This window comes from Vipera berus (genome assembly GCF_964194415.1).
Source record: "Vipera berus genome assembly, chromosome: 1".
NCBI classification, from domain to species: Eukaryota; Metazoa; Chordata; class Lepidosauria; order Squamata; family Viperidae; genus Vipera; species Vipera berus.
In genome coordinates this window covers 153,414,555-153,440,759 of record NC_138202.1, presented here as the reverse complement: position 1 = coordinate 153,440,759, position 26,205 = coordinate 153,414,555, and the positions used below count along the sequence as shown (strand labels likewise).

Here is a 26,205-nt window from a genome sequence, read left to right as displayed (position 1 = left end):
GACTGGGCCATGGCCGCTTGGCCACGTGAAGGGATGGCCAGTGCACGCACACTCGCTCGTGCACTCACACTCCCCGCACTAGCGGCAAACATCCCGCCGGCACTAGCGCTGCCCCCGAGCATCCTGCTAGTACTAGCGCCGCCCCACCCCCGAGCGTCCCACCGGCGCTGTCGCCCCGCCCAAGCGGTACATGAAACCACACCACCTCCAGTCCGCAGAAAAAACACACTCCACGGAACTGGTCCTCAAAAGGTTGGGGACCTCTGCTGTAGGTATACCGGATTCCCCCCCCCCAAACCACCTCACTTTTCACTGGGGTTGCCTCAGTCAACAAGGCAGCATCACATTTAAGAGAAGAAATGTGAACATTTGTAACTAGGATTTGTGAGAAAGATGGCCCATTTTCTCTCTGTACATGCTAAAATTCTACACCAGGGGTAGGCAACCTTGGCTCTTTTATGACTCGTGGACTTCAATTCAGGAATTCTGGGAGTTGAAGTCCACGAGTCATAAAAGAGCCAAGGTTGCCTACCCCCAGTAATCTACACCCATGGTTGGTAAGTTCAGGATTCAGGAGCACTGCATAGCATTTTTTTCCTCTCACCATTATCAAATCTATTGCACACACCCACACCCACATCTCACCTTATAGCCTGGAATATTAAATTCTGTAGAATTTGTAAAATTACTATGGCACCCAAGAATATAACCTCATATGTACTTATTTTAGGAATGAAAAAAAATACAAAGCAAGCTCTAACTTTATTTTCAAACAATTGCCTGGAATGGCACTGAAAATAGAACAAGAACATTTTTACAGTTAGAATAGCATCCATTTCAAAAGGTACAAAAATCTCTATAGAAGATTGCAAATAATCTACAGCTATTACTTGACAATGGTGAACACAAAATTTGCATGTGAATAGTGTCAATGATTTCAAAACTTTGATTTGATACCACCACTGTTACAGAAATTCAAAGATAATGCAAAAGCCATTTTAAAGGAGGTAAACATAGTGGCATAATTATAGAGGGAGGTGCAGGATGATACAAAGAACTGAAATGTTTTACAGATGAATTATTGACTCCAGGCTAAAAACTCTCTTTCTTAGCATGAGTACAGCTTACTGCAATATTCAACAAAATGATTTCTTACATTTTAGTCATGATACCAAAGTCTGATGTGATGCAAATATATCTTCCTCTTACCAAGTGCTCAGATCATACAGCTGCATCATGCTATTCAATATACCAAGAAATGGCAACATGGGAAACTCTTGTAACAAATGCACCCACTCGCTAGGTTAATCATGAAGCGTTACCCGGACTCAATTCTATTTCCTTTGGCAGCAGAACATATCCAACAAGCTCACTTTTAGCAAGGCTTTTTGATTCATCCACAATGCATAATGAGATGTCTACACAGAAAGAAAATGTTTAAATCTGCAAAACGTGGCAATAGCCAAGCCAGTAAACAAAGACCCTTATCTACAACACTAGCTAACCTTGACATTTCCTTGCAATGGGCAAATTATAAATGGATAGAAAACAGCAGCAGCCGGATTTGAAAAACATATAAAGAAATGATTTGCCATGGGCCCTGTTTATCTAATACCACTTGCAGAGTGTTGGAGGAGAGCAAGAGATCTGCTGATGCTTGTTAAACTGGCGTGTAATTATTACAATATGAGAAGCTGCTTTACTTTAACAGCTTCCCACCACATCCACGATTCTATTTTCAGGCAGTAACCTCAGTACAGTAAAAGCTCTGGAAGCATCAAGTCAGGCTTTTGTTTCTTTCATTCTTCACCTGCTCTTGGAATTCTAGGTGGTAATGAGCCAATTGCAAAGCCCCCCCCCCTTTTCCCTTAAAGACCTACGCTTTATTGGGAAAATGGCAACTCCATAAAGCCAACAGTATTCTTTTGGAATATTATGTATGCCAAGAGCAGCGGTCCCCAACCTTTCTGGCACGAGGGACCCCTGGTCAAGAGGATACACCACTTGGAAGAGTATGCTTTACCACTAAGGGCTATAAATCTTTACTATGAACACTTTCTTCTAGTTTGCATTCAAAATTATTTATCTAACATTCAGAAGAAATATACAAATGTTTAAACATACTTTTGACGGCCACCAATTTATGGCTTCCTGCTTTCTTAGGCATTTACAATTTCTCAAGATGCAACCCGCTCTGTTGATAATCATTGCATGAAATGTGATTGTTTCCTTTTATTCATTCTAAGAGCATAACCCCAAAAGAAAAAAGACTTATCATCCACATGAAAAAGAATGACACCTCTAGCAATTACTGTACAACCTGTATACTTATTTATTTCAAACTACACATTAAAGGTCAAAAATGGTACATTAGCAGGCAGAAATATGGAAAATCAATGACAGCCTTGCTTTCACAGCAATTCCACGCAGGTGAAGTGAAGCACGGGAGTTTTCATCCACAGCCAGCAATCAGATAGCCATGGTACACTGCAAGAACTGAAAAACAAAAACAAATTTAATAGAGTTGGGGGGGGGGGGGGAGGTGGCTTGAAGAAGAGCATGGGAACAGATGAAAAGAGCAAAACAGAACAAGGTAACAAAATAACCCAGCAAAGTATCTCAGTTCAATTCAGATTGTCTGATATATTGTAAAAAGTATCCACTATCCTTAATTTTCTGAAATGCATATGTGCAATTTGAACAAATTTCATCAAAATAGATCAAGAATGCACATGGCTATAAAACTGTATTAAATGAAAAAAAAGTTGTCTTTGCTTTATCTTTAAATGCATCCATAATGTGTTCTTTATATATGTCTTTAAAAGTTGAAAACTTTGCATGATAATACCTTATGGCAATTACAGCTTACCTAGTTCAAAGTCAAAATCGAGAAAACATAATTCAGTGATAAAGAAAAGCTAGTTGCTGAGTTACAACAGGTCATCTAGTGACCATTCGAAGTTACAACGGCACTAAAAAAAATGACTTACGACCATTTTTCATACTTAACCACCATTGCAGCATCCCCAGGGTCACGTGATCAGACTCTTGGCAACTGACTCATATTTATGAAGCTTGCCGTGCCCTGGGTTCACACGTTCACTTTTTGTGACCTTCTGACAAGCAAAGTCAATGGGGAAGCCAGAGGCGCTGAACCACCCTCTTACTAATTTAACAACTGCAGTGATTCACTTAACAACTGTGGCGAGGAAAGTCGTAAGGTGGGGCAAAAGCTCACTTAAAACTGTCTCACTTAGCAAGAAAAATGCTGGGTTCAGTTGTGGAGGACTCCCTCTCTTACGTATGTGATCTAGCCACCAGATTCTAGGCAACCCGTAGTTGTAAAATCAAAATGCCAGTCCATCAAAGCCCTCAAAATCTCCTCCCACTGTTGCCTTTTGATGTGCACTATTTACACCCATCCCTGAAAAAAATAAGAGGGGGCCCATTATGGCACATTTCTTCAGCACTGCGGATTAGTTCATATGGTAAAGCAAGTAACAACCCATCAAAACCATACAGTAAAAGCCCAGCCTCACAGACTTATTATTTTTTTAACCTGAGACACTACTTGCGTATGCTGCTGTCGCTACTCCCGGGTTGAAAGGATTAGCCGGTAGCCTTAGTTACCCGGGGAAGAGCCTGATTGGGCCTTCTTTCATGTGATGTGCCCACTGAAGTGTTCCCTAGCGATGTGCTCACAATTACTCGCTTATGGCAAAGGCTGGAGTGAGCGACGGGAGCTTGGCCCGCTCTGCAGCAGTACTTGGGTCCTGAAAGCGGGCTGGCCGATTATCAACCCAGCATCCCAGCACATCACATGATTATCTAGACCCGTACCAATCGGGCTTCAGGCCCGGGTACAGCACGGAGACGGCATTGGTCGCGCTGGTGAATGATCTCTGGCGGGCTCGGGACAGGGGTTGTTCCTCTGTCCTAGTCCTATTAGACCTCTCAGCGGCTTTCGATACCATCGACCATGGTATCCTGCTGCGGCGTCTCAGAGGGTTGGGAGTGGGAGGCACAGTTTTTCAGTGGTTCTCCTCCTACCTTCTGGGACGTTCGCAGTCGGTGTTGGCAGGGGGGCAGAGGTCGACCTTGAGGCCTCTCATTTGTGGAGTTCCCCAGGGATCGGTCCTCTCGCCTCTCCTGTTCAACATCTATATGAAGCCTCTGGGTGAGATCATTCGTGGTTTTGGAGTTGGGTATCATCAGTATGCTGATGATACCCAGCTTTTCATTTCAACCCCAAACCACCCCAGTGATGCCCTCGACATGATGTCCCATTGCCTGGAGGCGGTCTGTGTCTGGATGGGGAGGAACAGGCTTCGGCTCAACCCTGACAAGACTGAGTGGCTGTGTGTGCCGGCGTCTCGGGAAATTCAGAATATTCCATCGTTAATTATGGGGGGTGAGATATTACCCCCCGTAGATAGGGCTCGTAACTTGGGTGTCCTCCTAGATTCACAGCTCTCCTTGGATGATCACATAGGAGCTGTGACTAGGGGGGCCTTCGCCCAGGTTCGCCTGGTGCGTCAGTTGCGGCCCTATCTAGACCGGGATGCCTTGCGCACAGTCACTCATGCACTCGTGACCTCCCGTTTGGACTACTGCAATGCTCTCTACATGGGGCTGCCCTTGAGGACTACTCGGAGGCTCCAGCTGGTGCAGAATGCAGCCGTGCGAGTGGTGGTGGGGGCTTCCCGATACTCCCATGTAACACCTCTATTCCGTGAGCTGCATTGGCTTCCGTTTGTCCTCCGGGTAAGATTCAAGGTGCTGGTTACGACCTATAAAGCCCTAAATGGCATGGGTCCGGGTTACTTACGGGAGCACCTGCTGCCGGCATCAACTTCCCTTCGTCCAGTGCGCTCCCACAGAGAGGGCCTCCTTAGGGTGCCGTCGGTCAAAGAGTGTCGACTGGCGGCCCCCAGGGGGAGGGCGTTCTCTGTGGGCGCACCAGACCTTTGGAACCGTTTACCGGTGGAGCTCCGGACGGCTCCCGACCTTCGCTCCTTCCGACGTGACCTAAAAACATATTTATTTGAACAAGCCGGCCTGGTCTGATGGGTTTAGGGGTATTTTAACGTTTTGTATTAATCTATAGAATTGGGCTGTTGTATTTAATATTTCTTTTAATTTTTATATATTGTATTTTATTGTATTGCCCTGTACACTGCCCTGAGTCCTTCGAGAGAAGGGCGGTATAAAAATTAAATCATTATTATTATCCTAGCCACAGGAGTCACCCACCGTGCTCCGACGACTTGCACGTGATCCAAAATGTATCAATCAAATCAATAAGAAAAGGAAATTCCGCAAGCTTGTGCAAAATATTTCAGAGAAAAAAAATGGAAACTGTGCACTTTTACTCGTGACTATTTTGACTCAATGTCAGGTTACAGTGTAAATTGTCTTTTACTAGCGTTTCTAAGTCTAGTTTTCATAGGCTGATTAACCTGAGATGAGAATGCCAAAATTTGCTAATCCAAGTTTTAAATTAAAAATGCAACTAATTGCTTTTTAAGTGCAGTTTTTCAAGTGGTCACCTAAGAATTCACATACATTATTTCAAGGCTTCCATTCAGCCCCGAGATTCTCCAGTGCTTACGTAAATGTTGTCTAGCGTATGATTAAATCAGGACCTTGCTGAACACCCTCCCACCCAGTTCCTAAAACTAATACAGTAATCCCCACCCCCCAAAAAAATAGGAATTGGGGGAGGGAGAAAGTCATGTGGCCACTGGAACACCACCAATATGTGACTTAAAGCTGCTCTCATGTTTCTGGAGTATGGGTCAGAAAGTGGGCACGACTCTTTCACCAACATGTACCAATGCTAGATAACAGCCACCCGCCGTGAGGAGAAATGGTGGGTAGAAAGGCCATGCGCTTCCTAGATGAGCCTTGGAAAGACAAGAATAAATTGCGATCCTGGAAAAATGCAAGAGCACCACACAAACCCAAAGAATGAGACAGCGTTCCCCAGGGCCTGGGGGGAACGGATGAGCAATATCTCTGGATTCAAGAGGAAGGTCCACACTGATTTCAGAAACAAAGATATATACCATATTTTCTGGCGTATAAGACGACTTTTTAACCCATGAAAATCTTCTCAAAAGTCAGGGGTCGTCTTATACGCTGGGTGCTGAAACTTTAGGGACAGGGCTGGCTGGAAAACCTGGAGCGGATCTCCCATTTTGTCTGCGCAGGGAAAGCGGGACCAATTGGAGAAGAAGCTGCAGTCTGTGATTTTTTACAGGCTGGGGTCTGGGCGTCTTTCCTTCTAAAGTTGAAGAGCAGCTGTAGTCTATCCCAACTTGAAAGGCAGGTGGGGAATGCAGCAGTCAGAGCAGCTGCTTAGCTCTAAGGACACATTTGACTCAGGAACTGGGCGGGCTGGCTGGAAAACCTGGAGCGGATCTCCCATTTGGTCTTTTTTTTTAACCCCATTTATATCCTGCCCTTCTCCGAAGACTCAGGGCGGCTTACAATTTAAAGCACAAATCAATGTGCTTAGCAATAGCCTTCATTCTATGTATATGCCTGCTTATTAGGGCTCTTGCCCCCCCCAAGCAGCATTATTACAAAGTCACCTTATTGCCCCCAACAATCTGGGTCCTCATTTTACCTACCTCGGAGGGATGGAAGGCTGAGTCAACCTTGAGCCTGGTGGGATGCGAACCTGCACTAATTGCAGGCAGCTGGTGTTACTTAAGGCTCTGCGCAGGGAAAGCTTTAGAATGAATTAGGAAAATTTTAATCCACTTGCACTGTTTTATGTTTACATGTTTGATGACAAACAGCCTTATGTTTCTAAGTGACAGTTTTCCTACTAAGTACCTGCATGTCATAAGCATTTGAATTAAAATTACCATATTAAAATCAAATCTGATGTTTTTTAATTTTTATTTGGTGTGCGTTGGAAGAGGGGTAGTCTTATACGGCGAGTATAGCCCAAACCCTATAATTTAACAGGAAATGTAGGGGGTCGTCTTATATGCCCAGTCGTCTTATACGCCGGAAAATACGGTATACACACACACACACACACACACACACACACACACACATATATATACATACACGCACACATATATATACACACGCACATATATACATATATACATACATACACATACATATACATATACATACATACATATATATATATATATATAAGTAAATTTTTTGGCTTGTTAGCAAGCCAAAAAATTTACAGAAATATGAGCTGCCACTGCTGTGGCTACTGCCTGTAGATGGCCTTGGGCTAGGCTGAAACAGGAAATAAGATTTGTCCCGTGTCACACACACACATACACGTCTCTCCTTAACATTCCCTAAGCTTGGACCACATGGAGTTTACTCTGCCACTGACTGGAATCCAGGGCTGCATTTTCTTTCTGTTGGCTCTTTCCTGCAGTTTCTTTTCTGTTTCCAGCTGCCTCCGGGCTCCTTCCCGGTTCTTTTCCCCGACCATGGACCATCCTCTGTGATTTCTAGCTCTTCCAGCCGTGGCCTCCTCTGTTCCTCACCTCGTCCAGTTACTTCTCACTCCCGCACTTTCGCCTGCCAGACCTAGAGAGATCACTCCACATCCCACCAACCCTTCTTCTGTGATTTCTTTTATATATTTTTTTCTTTTTGAAACCTATATGCCAGCTCGCAGGTGATTCTAAGGAGTTTTTTTAAAACTGTTTTTCCTTTTCTCTAAAAGTGCCTACGTGCCAAAGCTGGGAAGCTGACAAATCACCACAGAGGGGGGAAAAAACAAAACAAAAAACTTTCATCTTGACAGTCACACGTAACATTTTCTGATTTAGTGCACTTCATCTTTCTACGTAAGCCAAAGTCAGAGTGAGAAGACAGACTAGTCTCCATGAGATGGAAGTAGTTATAGGTTCAAAGTCTATTGATTTTATCAAAAAGAACAAAAGAGACACTCCTAGGCCCAAAGCAGTCGGCCTTTCATGAAGCTTTATCAGCAGGTTACGGGGGGGGGGGGGGGGAAGGAATACCACCCAAGAAGGGAGAAAAGGAGAGGCTGGCTACAAGGCATCAGGACGAGTTGAAGTTGGTAACCCTTTTAGTTTCACAGTAGTGTGACCAAAGTGATCAGAGCTTCATCTAAGTTCCATTAATAAAAATCTGATTAAACAAACAGAACCTAAAACAATTTAGTACAATATCTATACATGTGTTTAATAAAGACAGGAAACTGTCAAACTATGTAAAGCCTGGGATAACCAGTTCTCTTAAGAGGGATGAGACTGATGCTTCATTCCCCTAACACACACACACACACACACATACATACACACACACACACAGATTCCCAACACTGGAATCTGCTCTTCATGACACACGTTAGTGAAAGTGAACCATGCCCTGATTTAACAGATCTCTGCAGACCTCAAAAAAAGAAAAAAAAGAGAAAAAAAAGGTTTGTCAGTACTCATAAAGCTACATATCTGTTACTAAGGATTTAAGGGTCCATCAGTCCATGGATAGGCAGATGGTGTGCAAATGGAGAAAATCCAATTAACATTGCTACTCTTCCCAGAATCAGTTGTCTAAAACAAAATCAGATGGAGCAAGGCATATAATTTTCCAAGAGGCACAAAGAACTCCTGGGTAATAGCAAATTCTCTGGAGACCACTAATTTGCATTGTCCGAGTAAATGAAGGGAAAAGGTGATTAATGGAACAGCAGATATGTAAGCATATTGACAGGGAGAAATTGATTGATTTCTCAGAAACAGGACAGTCATCAGACAATTTCTGGAACACATTAGAAGGAGAGGAGGAAAATGAGAGAACTAAACTGCCACCTCTGAAGCTTCCTCCTGGAGAGTGGCCTGCCAACCAGAATGATGGCAAAGCAAACCAATTGTGTTTATGCTATTCAAGGGATAGATTTGCACCCACAAAACAATCAAGAGCATTTAAAAAGGGCATCAAAAAAGACATCACACAGATATTATCCCCTCTAGTTGAATACTGATTAATATATTACTACGTTAGTTCCCACCCCTTGCGACATTAATAAGTAAAGGGAAAAAATAAAGAACTGTGATAAAAGGGGGGAAAAACAGTCAAAGACAAATAACGTAATAACCATAGTGCTTGAAAACCAATGGAAAGGTGAAGTGGGAGTCACACCGTGTTCTGTGGTACAAATGGGGAGGAATAGATGTTCCAGCCAAAAAAATCTGATAAGCTCTAAAACAGCGTTTCCCAACCTTAGGAACTTGAAGATGCGTGGACTTCAACTCCCAGAATTCCCCAGCCAGCTATGCTGGCTGGGGAATTCTGGGAGTTGAAGTCCACGCATCTTCAAGTTCCTAAGGTTGGGAAACGCTGCTCTAGAAGGCACCAAATGAAATACCACTACATGAAAAATCAAGACCACAGTGAAGAATTAAAGAAACTTCCATCTGTTTGAGATCTAACAGGAGCTACAGCACTATCTTGAGATCTAATTTCCTAAAATATTCCCAAGTAAAATGGGGGTGAGATTATAAAAGGAAATGTAGTTAAAATCATTTTATAACCAATTAACAGTATTGTTACTTACATCATCATACAGAAGATTCACAATGCCCTGTTGCATGCTGTCTCTTCTCCTGAAGAAATCTTCAAAAAAAAAATTGAAAATTTATATTGTAAAAATCCTGAACTTGTCTATACATACACAAAAATCTATGGAATATGACTATATTTTAAAATAGCCAAGCACAACAATACTTCATCCATTATCCATTCATTTCTACAATCATCAGAGGATAGCATATTCTGTAAAATCACTGGCAATACAATGGAATTACACCAGACTCCAAATAAGCCCGCAGATGTTTGTCACTCAATGTAAAGTCTTTTGCCATATTCACTGCAAGCTAAAGTAATCTAAAGAATAATGTCTGCCATCTTGTCAGTAGTAGGAGTCAAAACATTGGGACCTTGAAATGAGGCTTGAAGCTGACAACTGTTTGAGGGTACTCCCACTTTCACCTGAAAAAGCCTTTAACTAATGGCTATAGAAATCTGCTGCAAGAAAAAAATAGGAGAAATTTCCAAAGCTTCTTCCAGGCAAATATGTTCTACTTATGCAAACTAGTTTGTATCCCTAGCAGTGAATGCTTGCATTGCAAAACCAAAAAATATAATATACAAATCCCGCCCTTACCTGTTAAAGCACGAAGCTTCACACAGCACGCCACATAGTCATCAAAAGAAATTCTGCCATTTTTGCTGTAACGTTTTACAATAGCAATTAAAGTCTGTGGGCTTAGTCTGTATCCTAGACAAGTAATCAGAAAGAAAAACACACTTTCAGGACACTCATAAATAATTTAGAGTAGTTATAACCAATCTGAGATAGCAGAAGTTCAGCAGGGATACAGTGAATAAAATAGAGTACTTTTAAGACTACTCCTTAAGAAGAGTACTTTATTGCTCTATTGTGCAATTACAAAAAATTAACTTTCCCACATGTAGGAAAAGGAATAAAGTCCATCCATTTCTAAACTAAATTAGACAGCCAGCACTAGATCTGAATTCAGAAAACTCTGGCTTACATCTGTAAGTTAGATTTCTAGGTCAGCAAAGTTTTACTTACCCATAGCTACAATAACTTGAGTCAGTACATGAAATTCCACAGTTCCACTTCGGTCTTGATCAACCAACATGAAATTGTGTTTCCAAGCACTAAGAGCTGTCCAAAGTTCTTTAAATTCATTATATCCCATTTTTCCAGTATTTTGTCTCTAGTGTTATGTGTTAAGAAGCAGGCCATCTTGTGGACAGGTGATAAAAATGATTAAATAGTTTTACTTGTACGGATTCTGTTACTGTTCTGCACACTTGGGCTTCAATTTTGCTCATGTTTTAAACAGGTAAGTCATAAAGATCATTTAGCAAAAAAAAATTCTTCTTACTCTGCTCTTTTACAAAATACCCTATTAATCTAACTTTTAACGCTGATATTTAAGCAATTCTCAAATTAAGCTTGATTTTGGTGACAATAGCAATATCTCTACCTAGTTTTCTTAAGCAATATCATGGAAGTAGTTTGCCATTGCCTTCCCCCTTAGGATGTATTTTTCAATTCCAGAATTTCACTTACAGCCCTGGGATTTTGTTAAGTCATGCATTTAAGTTCCAACATTCTTGAGAGCATCAAAGGATAGCTTAGTGCTGCCACCTGCTGGGCATATACAAGATTCTATAGTATAGTACAAAAATTATACGGGACTTCTTCCACTTGATGACATATACGAGGGCAATTCGGAAATGAACCTCCATTTGGTTATCAATGACAGACACTCACAGATACAGAACTTTTATTAGACACATTATAAAACTACATTACTTTTCGACACAATCACCATTGAAATTGAGGCACTTGTCATGACCTCTTACAAGGTTTGAAATTCCTTAGTAGTCATTTGGTGCCAAATCTGGGCTATGGGTGTGTGCGTGTGTGTGATCAAAAACATCCCAATGGAACTGCTTCAAAAGTTCTTGGGTGCGTCCAGCAGTGTGCAGGCGAGCATTATCGTGAACCAATACACCGGAAGTGGCACCATAGAAAATCCCGCCAAATGTGAAGATGCCAAAGGAGTACTGCTAATAAAGTTCATGGAGCGTGGTTCAACCATCAATTCAAAGTCTACTGTGAAACGTTAACAAAAACTCAGACAAGCCATCTATAACAAGCGTTGGGGCAAGCTGACTGCCAGTGTGGTGTTGGCTCAGTTGGCATTTTCTTCACTCTAAATCTTTTCAGTACTACACAATCCAATATTTTTTCCCTGATCCTCATTTTTCCCCATTTTCCCTCATTACACAGTTACAATTTTGGTACTACTGATATATACAGTTAAATATATGCATCATCATATTTTATTATAAAAATAACAATATCAATTCATAAATCAATATCCTGTTTTTCGTGCTGTTGTTAAGATTTAATTTCCCATCAGTACTTAAAATATCTTGTCAGTTATGATTTTGTCAATAGTTACATTTATATAGCTAAGTTTTATTCATACCAATCCTCTTATTTCCTATTTCCCATATCAAAGAAATATATGTTATTCTAATTCTAAATTATATCTTTCATTATAAGTCTAATTATATCTAAGGGTCAGCTGTTCTTTTAATCTTATTCAAACAAGTATTTAAACATATAATGCTTCCTCTAAAAAGTCAAATCTTGTTTTTTAAATCTCTCATCACCCAGGAATTTTCTATTTTTGCAAAAATTGCTTGGCATTGGAAGACAATTTAGGTAGGTTATTTTTGCGGGGGAATTCCACCCATTTACATTCCTTAAACAACTCCGTTTCCTTCTCCCTCAATTTCTCTTTTCATTGTCTCCCAAGGTGTGACATTTCCCCTAAAAGCTCTATATTCCATTTTTAAAAATCTTCTTCCTTGCCATCAAATGTATTTTGCAGACCTAAGGGGTAAAGGGTCTTTTGCATTTTCATTGTTATGGCTAAGTCTTGCAGTATTTTGTTCGTATATGGTCGTTTATATTTCCCTTATATATCTCTTCCGTCTCTAAATCCATTTCCTCTGCTTCGTCTTTTGATTTCTGGTTTATTTGTTCTTAATTTGTAGTCGTTGTCTGGGGACTTTCTAGCTGTAGATTTAATTTGGAGATTTGCTCATTTATATTATTCAAATTGTTTTTAGTCTCATTATGCTTTCTTTTTATGTCCTCTTTGTATGCAACAATTGTTTGGTGAATTAGTTGTAGCATAGAGTTTATTTCCATTGTTTGTTTTCTTGAGGCATGTTCCTGGAGATCCTCTAGTATCACCAGTCTCAGTAATAGTATGTAGCCTTTATAATCCAATAGGTTCCGTTGGGATGTTTTTGATCACCCTCCCATAACGCAGATTTGACGCCAAGCGACTACCACTAAGGCATTTCAAACCTTGTAAGAGGTTATGACAAGTGCCTCAATTTGAATGGTGATTATGTCGAAAAGTAATGTGATGTTGCAGTTTTCTAAAGTGTATAATAAAAGTTCTGAATCTGCGAGTGTCACTGGTAACCAAACGGACGTTTACTTCCGAATTGTCCTCATATAAGTCCTTTCTTTAAAAGAGGAACTGTAACAACAAAAAAACCCCTGGAAATCTATTGTTTATGCATTGGAAGCAATCTGAAATGGAACACAGCTTTCTTACATATTTATTTTAAAATCAAAGTGAGGTAGCTCAGATTTCAAATTTAACAAATGCAGAAATGTATTATCTTATACAACTTCCAAACATTTTACAGACTGCCTGAACATCAGGATAGACAACTTGTAGCTTTCAATGTGGATCTAAGCCCTTTTTGCAACCTCTGGACACCCCAAAATTGTGCCACTGAAGTTTAGTGGAGAAATGACTGAATGTGTAACATAATTTCCATTTGTTCTAATAAAATAAGAAAAACAAGCACATGAAGTCTCCTGTGAACCTCATGCATCCATCAGGTAAAAGCCATAGTCCCACAAAATTAGAAGGGGTCACAATTTCCAGCCTGACCTCTCTGGGAGCATCACTGCATCGTTAATGTGCAAAAATACTAAGACATTTTCCTGCTTTGTTTAGCTCTTTTGACAGCTGATTTACAGTGGGCTGTAAATAAGACTGATTACAGTCTACAATGGGACACGTACAAATCAATCTTTAATGAGACCTATTAAGAATATATGCAACCAGAAAACCTAGCTGCATATATTTTAATCATTGAATGAACCAATTAAATATTCCTACTTGTTCATAATCCTTAGTAGAGAATCAGACTGATCCTGCCATTTCTGTCCTTTTATGTATAAAATTAGTCTTCATCAGGTGACTCCCACCTCAGACAACAAACAAAAATGTATCCTAAGTTATTTAACTCAAAAGGTATAGTTTTCAATTTTATGACACACTGCCCAACTTTGAACAACTCAATCTGAAGACTGGCATCTTGGATAAATTTCTAAAACAGGCAATTGTGGTTCCAGCTAAGCCGGATGAAGAAAAAGAAGAGACTGTGGAAGGAAGTCTGACGCTTGTTCATAGTTTGATATGCTGGAAATGTCTGCACAAATTGCTCTGTAATTCAAACTTTCCTAACACATACTCTCACCTGTATTACATATTGAGGTTTTTCAAGAGACATTGACTCTGGAACTGGAGAAATAAGCTCCATTAAATTCAGTGGGACTTACTTTAAAAAAAAAGACATCCAGAAACAGACCAATTCAGCTACATATTCTTAAAAGGATACATCTAACATTGATATCATAATTCTGCAGGTCTCCAAGCTGAATGCTGAAATTACAAACAAAGTATTAATTCTACAGCACCCCATCCATTTCAGTTTTAATCATTAGTGTTCAAAACAGGACCAGCAAGGCAATCTCACTGAAAGGATTACCATTCAAACCTACTGACTGTAACAATTTGTTGAGAACAGAGCACCAATTGAAATCTGATTTCTCAGCTGGCCAGTTTTCCCAGGCAGAAAGGTAGTTAAGAGGCGATAGATGACATTTGAAAGCCAAGTCAAGAATGGTACTACTACAAGGAGGGCAGTCAGGTACCTTTCATGTATTACAGAGAGAAATATTAACAGAGAGGTATTCTGTTAATCAAGAAATAACACTATGTAATGTCTGAATACAACTTCTCTTTTCCCTCCGCTAGGCATCCCTCCTTCATCACATCCTCTCATTTGCTCTTTCTCTTTCTGCTTAAAGGAATGGAGAAGGGATGTTCCCAGGAATAGATGATGGTATATACAATGTAATTTTGGGTACATGCAACTAATTTTATATTAGTTTAAGGATCTTGTAATGTAGTTAAAGGGAAATGAATACAAAGAAAAGGTTTATTAATTGAATTAACTGTGATTAAGTACTGCTGCCAAAGTCACTGGAAGTTGGGTAGCATAAAAAAATATTACTTTTGTTCTGGACCTTCTTTTTTTAAGACTGTGGCTTCTGCCAGAGATAAATGTTAACTTATACAGGTAGTCCTCGACTTACAACCATTCATTTAGTGACCGTTCAAAGTTACACCGGCACTGAAAAAATTGACTTATGACCATTTTTCACATTTCCGACCACTGAGGCATCCCCATGGTCACGTGATCAAAATTCAGATGCTTGGCAACTAACTCATATTTATGACGGTCGCAGTGTCCTGTGGTCACGTGATCCCCTTTTGCAACCCTCTAATAAACAGTCAATGGGGAAGCCAGATTCACTTAACAACTATGTTATACAGTGGGACAAAAAAGTATTTAGTCAGCCACCAATTGTGCAAGTTCTCCCGCTTAAAAAGATGAGAGGCTTGTAATGTTCATCATAGGTATACCTCAACTATGAGAGACAAAATGGGGGGAAAGAATCCAGGAAATCACATTGTAGGATTTCTAATGAATTAATTTGTACATTCCTCGGTAAAATAAGTATTTGGTCACCTACAAACAAGCAAGATTTCTGGCTCTCACAGACCTGTAACTTCTTCTCTAAGAGGCTCCTCTGTCCTCTACTCGTTACCTGTATGAATGGCACCTGGTTGAACTTGTTATCAGTATAAAAGACACCAGTCCACAACCTCAAACAGTCACACTCCAAACTCCACTATGGCCCAGACCAAAGAGCTATCGAAGGACACCAGAAGCAAAATTGTAGACCTGCACCATGCTGGGAAGACTGAATTTGCAATAGGCAAGCAGCTTGGTGTGAAGAAATCAACTGTGGGAGCAATTATTAGAAAATGGAAGACATACAAGACCACTGATAATCTCCCTCGTTCTGGGGCTCCACGCAAGATCTCACCCCGTGGGGTCACAATGATCACAAGAACGGTGAGCAAAAATCCCAGAACCACATGGGGGGACCTAGTGAATGACCTGCAGAGAGCTGGGACCAAAGTAACAAAGGCTACCATCAGTAACACACTACGCCGCCAGGGACTCAAATCCTGCAGTGCCAGACATGTCCCCCTGCTTAAGCCAGTACATGTCCGGGCCCGTCTGAAGTTTGCTAGAGAGCATTTAGATGATCCAGAACAAGATTGGGAGAATGTCATATGGTCAGATGAAACCAAAGTAGCACTTTTTGGTAAAAACTCAACTCGTGTTTGGAGGAGAAGGAATGCTGAGTTGCATCCAAAGAACACCATACCTACTGTGAAGCATGGGGGTGGAAACATCATGCTTTGGGGCAGTTTTTCTGCCAAGGGACCAGGACGACTGATCCGTGTAAAGGAAAGAATGAATGGGGCCATGTATCGTGAGATTTTGAGTGAAAACCTCCTTCCATCAGCAAGGGCACTGAAGATGAAACGTGGCTGGGTCTTTCAGCATGACAATGATCCCAAACACACCGCCCGGGCAACGAAGGAGTGGCTTCGTAAGAAGCATTTCAAGGTCCTGGAGTGGCCTAGCCAGTCTCCAGATCTCAACCCCATAGAAAACCTTTGGAGGGAGTTGAAAGTCCGTGTTGCCCAGCGACAGCCCCAAAACATCACTGCTCTAGAGGAGATCTGCATGGAGGAATGGGCCAAAATACCAGCAACAGTGTGTGCAAACCTTGTGAAGACTTACAGAAAACGTTTGACCTCTGTCATTGCCAACAAAGGGTATATATAACAAAGTATTGAGATGAACTTTTGTTATTGACCAAATATTTATTTTCCACCATAATTTGCAAATAAATTCATTAGAAATCCTACAATGTGATTTCCTGGATTCTTTCCCCCCATTTTGTCTCTCATAGTTGAGGTATACCTATGATGAAAATTACAGGCCTCTCTCATCTTTTTAAGTGGGAGAACTTGCACAATTGGTGGCTGACTAAATACTTTTTTGTCCCACTGTATCTTAATAACTGCAGTGATTTTTGCTTAACAACTGTGGCAAGAAAGGTTGTAAAATGGGGTAAAGCTTACTTAACTGTCTTGCTTAGTAACAGAAATATTGGGGGGGGGAGATCAATTTGAATTTAGGGCCATCTTTCTTTTACTACCTGCAATAATCTAATAATCTTTCTTTTACTACCTAATAATCTAAGAGGCAATGTGTAAAAAATGAAGGATGAGCAACTTGTAGGTTACATAGAGAACTTAGAATTAATTTTTATACCTTTGAGAGGATCCTCCATCCGCACCTGCAATTTTCAAACTACACTAATTTATTTTCAACAGAGATTAATATATGTGTGTTCCTTCTCTCTTTAATATACTTCAAAACTAGGGGGAAATTATTCAACTATCTGGATCCTGCTTGACTTGGAAACATCACTGGGTTGTCACTGGCAAAACATCTGAAGATAAAAACTATCAACATCCCCAAATGTGCTCTCTGGATACAAAAACTGAGTTCTCCCATTACAGATTCCAAAGGTGCTTTTTCACAAGGCAAAACAATTACATGTATATTATAAAACAGTTCAGAATAATACATTCTATAACAATCTTACGAGAATATGTTCCACTGATTCCAGACTGTGTTAGACATCTCTGTAATTCCTCTGCATCCACTTCACCATTCTGTAAAATGAATGCACATAAATATGAGGTTCAAGAGATTAGCAAAACTGGTAATAGAAAATCAAGTATTTATGCATCCTATACAGTTAACACACTGTCCTACTTAAACTCAAATAGTTTACTTCACAAATATACTCTTATATTATATTATATTAAATATAAATTATATATTTGCTATACTAGTTATTTTACATAAGTAAATCACAATGGACATGTTTTCAAAATCACAAAATAAACTATAACTTCCTCATTCGTGACATCTTACAAGGACAGATTAATCATAAAAACTCATTTTCACAAATGTTGAACTTAAAAAAAAACTGTTTTATGTGCAAGTTTTGCAAATTATGAGACAAACCATTTAAAATAAACAAAAAAAAAACTTCTCTCCCTATTTCTTCATTCCAGGCACATCCTACAGAGTTTCTCAGGTTAACTCAAATCCAGCTCTATACAAAAATATACAAGACCAAAAATTCGTTAAGTTTATCGAATTATAGAATACAAACATAAAGCTCATCAAGACAAAATAATCTATATAATGAAAGCCTTTAAATTAATTCTTGAGGCTACCTCAACATCCATGTCAATTTGCTATCTGTTTGAGCAACTGCAAATTCTCACATGGGAGAATATTCACTCACAAAGACATGAAATACAGCCTTTCAGCTACCGTACCATAGCATTAGTGAGGCATTATCTTGCTAAAATGACAAAAAGAATCTTATCTCAAAATACGTTAAAAACATAAAAGTAAGCAACCAAATATATATCTTATTAGCCTCCAAGTAAATTTAAAACAATGATTAAAAAAAAGTTTGTGAGCTTTGCCAATGAAAGCATAAGGAATGGTGGGTATTGAAAATCCTGTTGCTTGATTTGGCCTTAAGCAAAATTCATTAATCTAACATGGGAATCATGTACTGACTTCTCAGATTTCTCAGAAGTGTTTTCCAAACTGAATGGGCCTATCTTTTTCCTGGCTAAATTAAGAAAAAATAGAATCGTTCTCGATAGAAAGAAAACATTACTCATAGTGACAAAAATTCAGTTAGGCACGGTATAGCTTTTCTACTAGATCTATGTAATTGAGGGGGTTGTTCATAATGATTGTACAAAACACAAACATACTTTTGTATTTACCACCAAAGCAAAAGGATTTTCACTGGATAAGTTCACAGGGCACAAGGAAAAGATTAAATGAATCTTGATTTAGACATTTCTGAGTCTCACTGTCAGTTCATAATGCAAGAACACTCAGAAATTATTTCACTGCCTTTCTTTGCCCTCCCCTCCAAAAACAATGTTACTGCAAGTTTCTACCTGATCAGTTCTTTTGAGTGTCAAAGGCCCACGCTTCCATCACCCCACTGGTCTTGCTATATGGCAGATGACATTGTGCTTATTTGACTGGTACTTCAGGAGTGAATGTTTATTCCTCCTATAAAAAACTAAATTTACTAAAATATTACAGTTGAGAATTAAGAAAAAAATATGGAAGTCGGCAATGATGATCCTACTTATGAAAAACTAAAAACACAGAAAAACTCCCTGTTCCAAATAGCTACTTTAAAGCAGTGGTTTTCAAACTGTGTTCTGGAAAACTCCCAAATTCCTTAGAAACTTATCATGTAGTCTTCAATAGAATCAGTCGCATTATTTCGCCGCCCCCCCAAAATATAGGTTACTGTACCATCTATGCCACTAAACCTCTTCTGTAGAACTGTAGAAGTTGCAATAGAAACCTGGGGATATTCTAGGCTATGCTCTGTACAATTGCAAGCATTTTACATCTGAGGATGTTAGGCTACATTAAACAAACCTTACAATTGTGCTTAGAATTCCAGCCCATTTATTCAAAATCATACAGGCTGATCCGGACAACTTACTCCAGAACATACTGCACAATCCTTTGCTATGCAATTGAATTCTACAGCAGACATATAGCATGTTCTTTAACAATGTCAGCAGAGAAAAACTTCTCTCAAGATAAAGAGTTTGAAAACCCTGCTGTAAAGCAATGGAAAAAAAAATGAAAAAGCAATGGTATTTCATGTTTTCCTCACTTGCAAAAAAAAAAGGATCACCTAGTAGAAATTTTTAGTTGCAATCAATATTTGAAATGAAATAGTACTAAATATAATTAAGAGCTCTGTGCACTATGTAAACTGTTCTGCATCTATTTTTAGATATCTATTTTTATAACTATTGTCATACTATCTAGTACAGGGGTCTTCAAACTTGGCCCTTTTATGACTTGTGGACTTCAACTCCCAGAATTCCTCAGCCAGCGTGCTGGCTGAAGAATTCTGGGAGTTGAAGTCCACAAGTCATAAAAGGGCCAAGTTTGAAGACCCCTGATCTAGTATATTCCTATAGGAACTTATTTTGGGTAGTAGAAAGATCGTCTATTTTTTGAAACGTGCATATACTATTCCTTATAATTCCAAGAAATTATACTGCTGGGAAAATTATCTTTTCTACCCCAAACACCTACTTTTTCTTGGGGACTTAGCAGCTCACACTATCAACTCCATTTTGGCTATTCTTTGCTAAGTCTGTCTTAACATTTCAAATAAAAGTCAAGAGTTGAACTGTTTCCAAAAGAGTCTAGTGGAATTTAGAGAAATTCCCAGAATGAGAAAATATATATATATATATAAAATACTGCACTCCCATTTACAACTATAAAAAAGAAAACTGTTTTATGAAGTAGCTGGTCACCTTTCTAGGCAAAATTCATGGTAGAGAAAAGAAGCAATTCATTGACCCACACTTGTATGGGATACTATTTCAAGCAGTTGCTGCTCTAATGAAACCAATATTCTGAACTGCCTTTCTTGTCATTCCTGTCCTCTATCAGAAGACAGTCTACAGGGAAAGCAAATACTGTGCCATAATTTGACAGTTAAGACTCATTTCTTCTTCCGTGAAAATGTTAGTAAGAACAGCATTTTACAAAAACATTGCAATTTGAAAATAGCCGTTTCTCTGAATATCCAATAGGGCCACTTTTTTTTTTTAATCTTTAGGCACTCATCAACATAATCTATTTTCAGATTAGAGAATGAGTTAAAGTATATTCTGGCATCTATTTCTTTTCACAATTTAATCACCAATAAGAGAAAATACTAGCTTCCAAAAGCATTGTAGTTTTAATTGTTGAACTGCATGTATTTTTCCAATTGTCCACAATTTAAATTTACTTCACCGGTGTAAGTTTAGAATCACGTAAGCTTAGCGACTTAAGTAACTGTCACCATTTTGGCAGTAAAATCACTTTTCCTCCCTAAACTGCCCTGGCTATCAGAGAGCAAACAGAATTTAGCACTGGCTGAAATGAATGGTTCCTGTACCTTGTCAATAAGCAAATAAAACAGATCAAAGAGTATCCTACACACAAAAATCCATTTTCAAAATAAACTACCATTAAATCCCTTCAAATTAGCTCAGAATTAAAAGCTCTCTATGTGGGTGATGATAAACATTCAAAGGATAGTGTGTAAGAAGGCAGTTCTTACATGGTCACAGATCCTCAAATGGAATACAATATAGAACCAAATGGGTTGTGCCAGAGACATGAATGCTAGAAATACCATACTATTATTGCTATTATTGTGGAGATGCTAACTGATTTATTAAACAAATGCCTTATGACTGTAAGGCATTCTTTGTAAATAGTATAAAAATTAAAATGCAAGCAAAAGAATAAACGTAAAGAAAAGTTGCTCACCTGAAACTGGAGTTCTTCATGAATATTGCTTTTGCAGTTCCACACTCTTGAGAGAATGCAAATTGGCATCAAAACTCCCAAAACGCTCTAGAGACCAATGACCTGTGGGGCCATGCATATGCCCTTTGGTGAATCTTCACTATAACCTTTTAACCAGTCCTTTCGCCCAGATTATACAGATATGGCTTCTGTATTTCTCAGTACGTAGTCACATAAAATGTACAGAACTCTTCCAAACTGAAGCCTGATGAACATTCACTTAAACATGGATTCACTACGTTTATATTATATAAACCTTGATGTACTGTAGCTATCCTAAGTTGCCAGATATTCCGACAAATGAAATTGGCTGAAGATCGTGGTCCAATTAATGAGGTCAAAAATCAAACTTACAATACATCTCCCATTCTCTTACGGAGAAAGTATAAAATTTAATTCTTTAAAATATTATCATAGGAAGGCAGCTTTATATTGCTTGCCTGTATCTACATTTAAAAACTGGTTATGGATTCCATGCAAACGAACAGATTAGCTGAAGGTGAATTTCTCTTTTCTCTCTCTCAGTCCAGCTGGATATTATGTTGGTCACAGATGGGGAAAAAAAACCCTTATCTTCATTTCCTTTTCTTCTTCTATTGAGCTGTTTAATATAAAACTTTAAAAACAAGCCTAGAAAACTAGCAATCTACATGGTAGCTGTAGACGAAAAGCTATCTTGTGCTCTATGGCCAGTCATATTAAAAAATTAAAGGCAAGCAATTTTATAGGGTCATTTCTAAGGGTGCAATACCAATAATACTGTCAGTACATCCACTGCCAACAAAACCCTGACATTATGGAGTATTTCTAACACTGATCAGCAGGAAAAAAGTGACTCTCTTTCAAAACTTTAGGATAATTACTTAAACTGACCTACCTGTCCAGCAGTAGCACTGAAGAATGCCCACAAGGGATCAACAGCAGCACCAGCATAGGCACCAGAATAAACAGAATATCCAGAAGATCCATCATGGGCTACAGTTTGAACCCCTCTAGGGACCGGTTGTCCCACTGCCATTTGCATTGGCATCTGACCATGGTAAGCACCATACTTTTAACAAAAAGAAGAGATACATTTTACTATGTTCATCACCCTAGCACCAGGCATGTATGTACAAATCCCCCAACTTTGGGAAAACACTTTTTTAAATTTTCAAAATCCAGTGAAACATGTTTGAAAGCTATGTTTCATTACTATATAACTAATAGAATATATTGGTTACATAATAATGAAACATAGCTTTCACAATACAGTTAGTCCTCGCTTAATGACAGCCCTGCTTATCAACCATTCTAAATTACAACACTGAAAATTAACTTTATTGCCAGTCCAGATACTTACAACCATTGCAGAATTTCTGGAGTCATGTGATTGAGATTTGAATATTTCACAACCAGCAGACATTTACAACTGTTGCAGTCCTGTGGTCATATGATTGCCATTGTGTATTTCACAGCCAGCTTCCAACGGGCAAAGTCAATGGGGGAAGCCAGATTCACTTAACAGCGGTATATATCCCCCTCTTTTTTCTCCTTTTTGCATTTTCTATTTTTCTTCTTCATATTTTGTATATTTGTATTATAAAAAAATCTTAAGCATTAAAACTCTTTAATAATCAGTGTAGCAGTGTTTTCTTCCCATTTTAATATAGGATTAAATATGAACTCAGCAGGAGTTTCCCATGTCAGGAAACAAGTCTTAATATATTTAATATATTTAGATATTTTAAAAAATATATAGATAAAGCTCTGCTAACCCTGCTCCTTCATTTAACATTAGATCAAGACCCAGAGGATATGGCATTGGCAGCAAAGTACAAAAAAAAAAGCTGAACAGGGCCATATCAAGTTAATACTTGGATAGAAGACCACCCAGAAATCTCAGAGTTATAAAATAGATTGGGAAATTGATAAAACATCTCAGAAAGCATTAGCAATAAGTACAAATCATGTCTTTTTCCTGCTAAGGAAACTGCATGGATTTGCTACCTTGACTCAAAAATACTTCCATTGTTTTCCTTAGCACATAACCAATTTCCTATATTACTTTCTTGGTTAAATTAAGTGTTTCATACCACCCACATAATTTTGCTAAATGACAAATTATTTCTATATTGCTGGTGTCAAGAGAACAATACAGATATGTTGACATTATCACCAGAACTCAAAATGGGTTTGTTAGAAGCCCCACAAATTAGGCAGGAAAATTATCTGGAATACGGCAGGGTGGACAGAAACACCTCACCTCACTTCCCCTTTCCCATGGGTAGGCAACCTTGGCTCTTTTATGACTCGTGGACTTCAACTCCCAGAATTCCTGAGCCAGCCATGCTGACTCAGGAATTCTGGGAGTTGAAGTCCACGAGTCATAAAAGAGCCAAGGTTGCCTACCCCTGCCCTTTCCTATTACCTATTTCTATTGGTATGACTATCACTTTGTTGGTTGTACAGATAGTCCTTGACTTATGACCACAATTAAGCCCAAAATTTCTGTTGTTAAGTGAAACATTTGTTAAGTCAGTTCTGCTCTATTTCATGACCTTTCTTGCCACAATTAAGTGAATTGTTGCAGCTGTTAATAACCTGGTTGTTAAGTGAATCTGGCTTCCCCATTGACTTTGCTTGTGAGGTCACACGACCTTGAGACACAACAACAACGGGTCAAAATTATGAACTAGGTGCCAAGCATCTGAATTTTGATCCCATGATCACGGGGAAAGCTGCAAAGTGTTAAAAAATGGCCGTCATATTTTTTCAGCGCGTATAATTTTGAACAGTCACTAAACGAACTGTTGTAAGTCGAGGGCGTCCTGTATCTTATTATTTGTGATTTATCGCTTTGTTGCTTGCATAAATACTGAAACCTCTGCTTCGGAGACTAATTGTCTATCTGCATTTGCCCAGTGAAGACTATTCAAATTCCAATAGGCCCAAAAGCGTTTTTAAAAAGGTTGTCTCCTTGGATAAAAATGAAGAGGCGCTCATATAGCCTGTACTATGGTATCTGCAACTTACTCCCACCTAGTCACCTTCTACTACCCTACTTGGGGTGGGGTGAGGTGGGGTTGGAGAGAAACGACAGGAAAGTTCAGGCCATATGGAGGCCGCAATAACATCTCCCTAGTCCAGGGGTAGGCAAGCTTGGCTCTTTTTATGACTCGTGGACTTCAACTCCCAGAATTCCTGAGCCAGCCTGGCTCAGCCTGGAAACCTCTCCCTTTCTCCTCAGCATGGCTGGCTCAGGAATTCTGGGAGTTGAAGTCCACGAGTCATAAAAGAGCCAAGCTTGCCTAGCCCTGTCCTAATCAAAGACAAGGGTGGGTGGGGGAGAGAAAAGAGGCACTGCTCGGGTTTGGAGTAGAGCAGGGGCCGGCAACCTCGGCTCTTTTATGACTCGTGGACTTCAACTCCCAGAATTCCTGAGCCAGCTATGCTGGCTCAGGAATTCTGGGAGTTGAAGTCCACGAGTCATAAAAGAGCCGAGGTTGCCGGCCCCTGGAGTAGAGGGAAGAAGAGATCTACTTTGTAGACTGAGGCGGGGGGGGGGGGCAAGGGGACCCAATCGAGGAGACCCGCCAATGAAAGATGAGAAAGAGAAAATATCTTTTAAAACCAAGAAGGGCAGCCAGCCTTCAAGCCAAGCTAAGGAAAGAACCAAGAAGCTCGGCGGGCTCTGGCGCCTTCCCGTTTTTCCCGACTCACCGCTCCGAACGCCGGATACGTCATGCCGAATTTGCGAGAGAAACAACCGTTAAACGGCGCGCGGAGGAAATCCGTCAGCCGAATTCGAAGCTCGGCGGAATTTCTAATCCGCCACAAACAACTCCCGTTCCTCAAGGCCGCAGTCGCCGCCTTCGCTTTCCTAAGTCGGTCTGCGAAGAGGCGGAACTTCCTTTGGTCACGCACCCTTCCGTTTCGCCTTCCTATTGGATAAGGCCGTCGTCCACTTCCGCTCAAGACCGTTTCGGAAGATGAGGAGGCGGGGAGAGGAGAAGAAGTGTATGGTGTGCGTGTGGGGGGGGGGTGGGGGGGGGGAAAGGAATGAAGAAGGAAGTCCCGCCCACTCCGGAAATGGACGTTGAGGTAAAAGGGGGACGTGCAATTGTAGTTTCGGAAAGGAACGGAAGTCAGCGTGGCTGTATTCTCCCTTAAAAGGCAGTGAAGCCGTTTGCATTTCCTTTAAAGAGACAGAGATTTAAGCCTGCTATCAACGTAAGAGATTAATGATGGATGTAGGTTTTTTTTATGACAAAACGTATTGCTTGCGCTTAACCATTTCTCTATTGGGGGGCGGGGGGGGCTAGTTTCCCCTGCAGTGTAGTTTCCTGAATATTTTCTGTCTAGAAATGGACGTGTCCATTTTTATTTTTATGATGAGCTCAAAAGTCTTTTTTTAAAGTTCGGCCAACAAAAAGGTACTCTCTTCATATCTCAAAATTGTTACCCTATTTTTGATTTCACGTTATTACTCCAATTCTGGCAATGCATGCATTTTTGGAAGCTAAGCAAATATTGGGATAATAATAATAATAATTTTATTTGTATACCGCCCTTCTCCCGAAGGACTCAGGGCGGTGAACAGGGCAAACATATAAAAATACAAGAATACAAACATTAAAAGAGATTAAACAGGTGCCCAGAAGCTAAGAACAATGAATTAAAATACATTAAAACAATATTAAAATCTAAACCCATCAGGCCAGGCCGGCTTGTTCGAACAAGTAGGTCTTCAGATCGCGTCGGAAGGAGTGAAGGTCGGGTGCCAAACGGTTCCACAATTCCGGCGCGCCCACAGAGAAGGACCTCCCCCTGGGGATAATGTATCCTTGCCTAGTTCCTCTTCCTGTTATGAACCACTGTTTCTCCACTTTTGGTTATTGA

The 26,205-nt window shown here is 39.8% G+C and overlaps 1 protein-coding gene across 3 annotated transcripts; it reads right to left on the bottom strand.

Annotated features, from left to right (window-relative positions):
- Nucleotides 1-749: 749 nt before the first annotated feature.
- Nucleotides 750-25,218, bottom strand: GCA (grancalcin). Of its 3 annotated transcripts, XR_014024689.1 has the most exons (10): nt 25,027-25,218; nt 22,202-22,375; nt 17,483-17,552; nt 14,281-14,324; nt 10,619-10,766; nt 10,187-10,300; nt 9,578-9,636; nt 4,829-5,028; nt 2,125-2,496; nt 750-1,418 (listed from the first exon to the last, which is right to left on the bottom strand). XR_014024689.1 is itself a non-coding variant. In XM_081314539.1 (8 exons), the coding sequence occupies exons 1-8, from the start codon at nt 25,048-25,050 to the stop codon at nt 2,470-2,472; spliced, it is 660 nt and encodes a 219-aa protein (XP_081170665.1). In that variant the 5' UTR covers nt 25,051-25,218; the 3' UTR covers nt 750-2,469. The 3 variants fall into 3 exon arrangements, 1 of the variants encoding a protein (XP_081170665.1); XR_014024690.1 differs by having other exon boundaries at nt 750-2,496; nt 25,027-25,207; XM_081314539.1 differs by lacking the exon at nt 4,829-5,028 and having other exon boundaries at nt 750-2,496.
- Between the last annotated feature and the right edge of the window lie 987 nt (nt 25,219-26,205).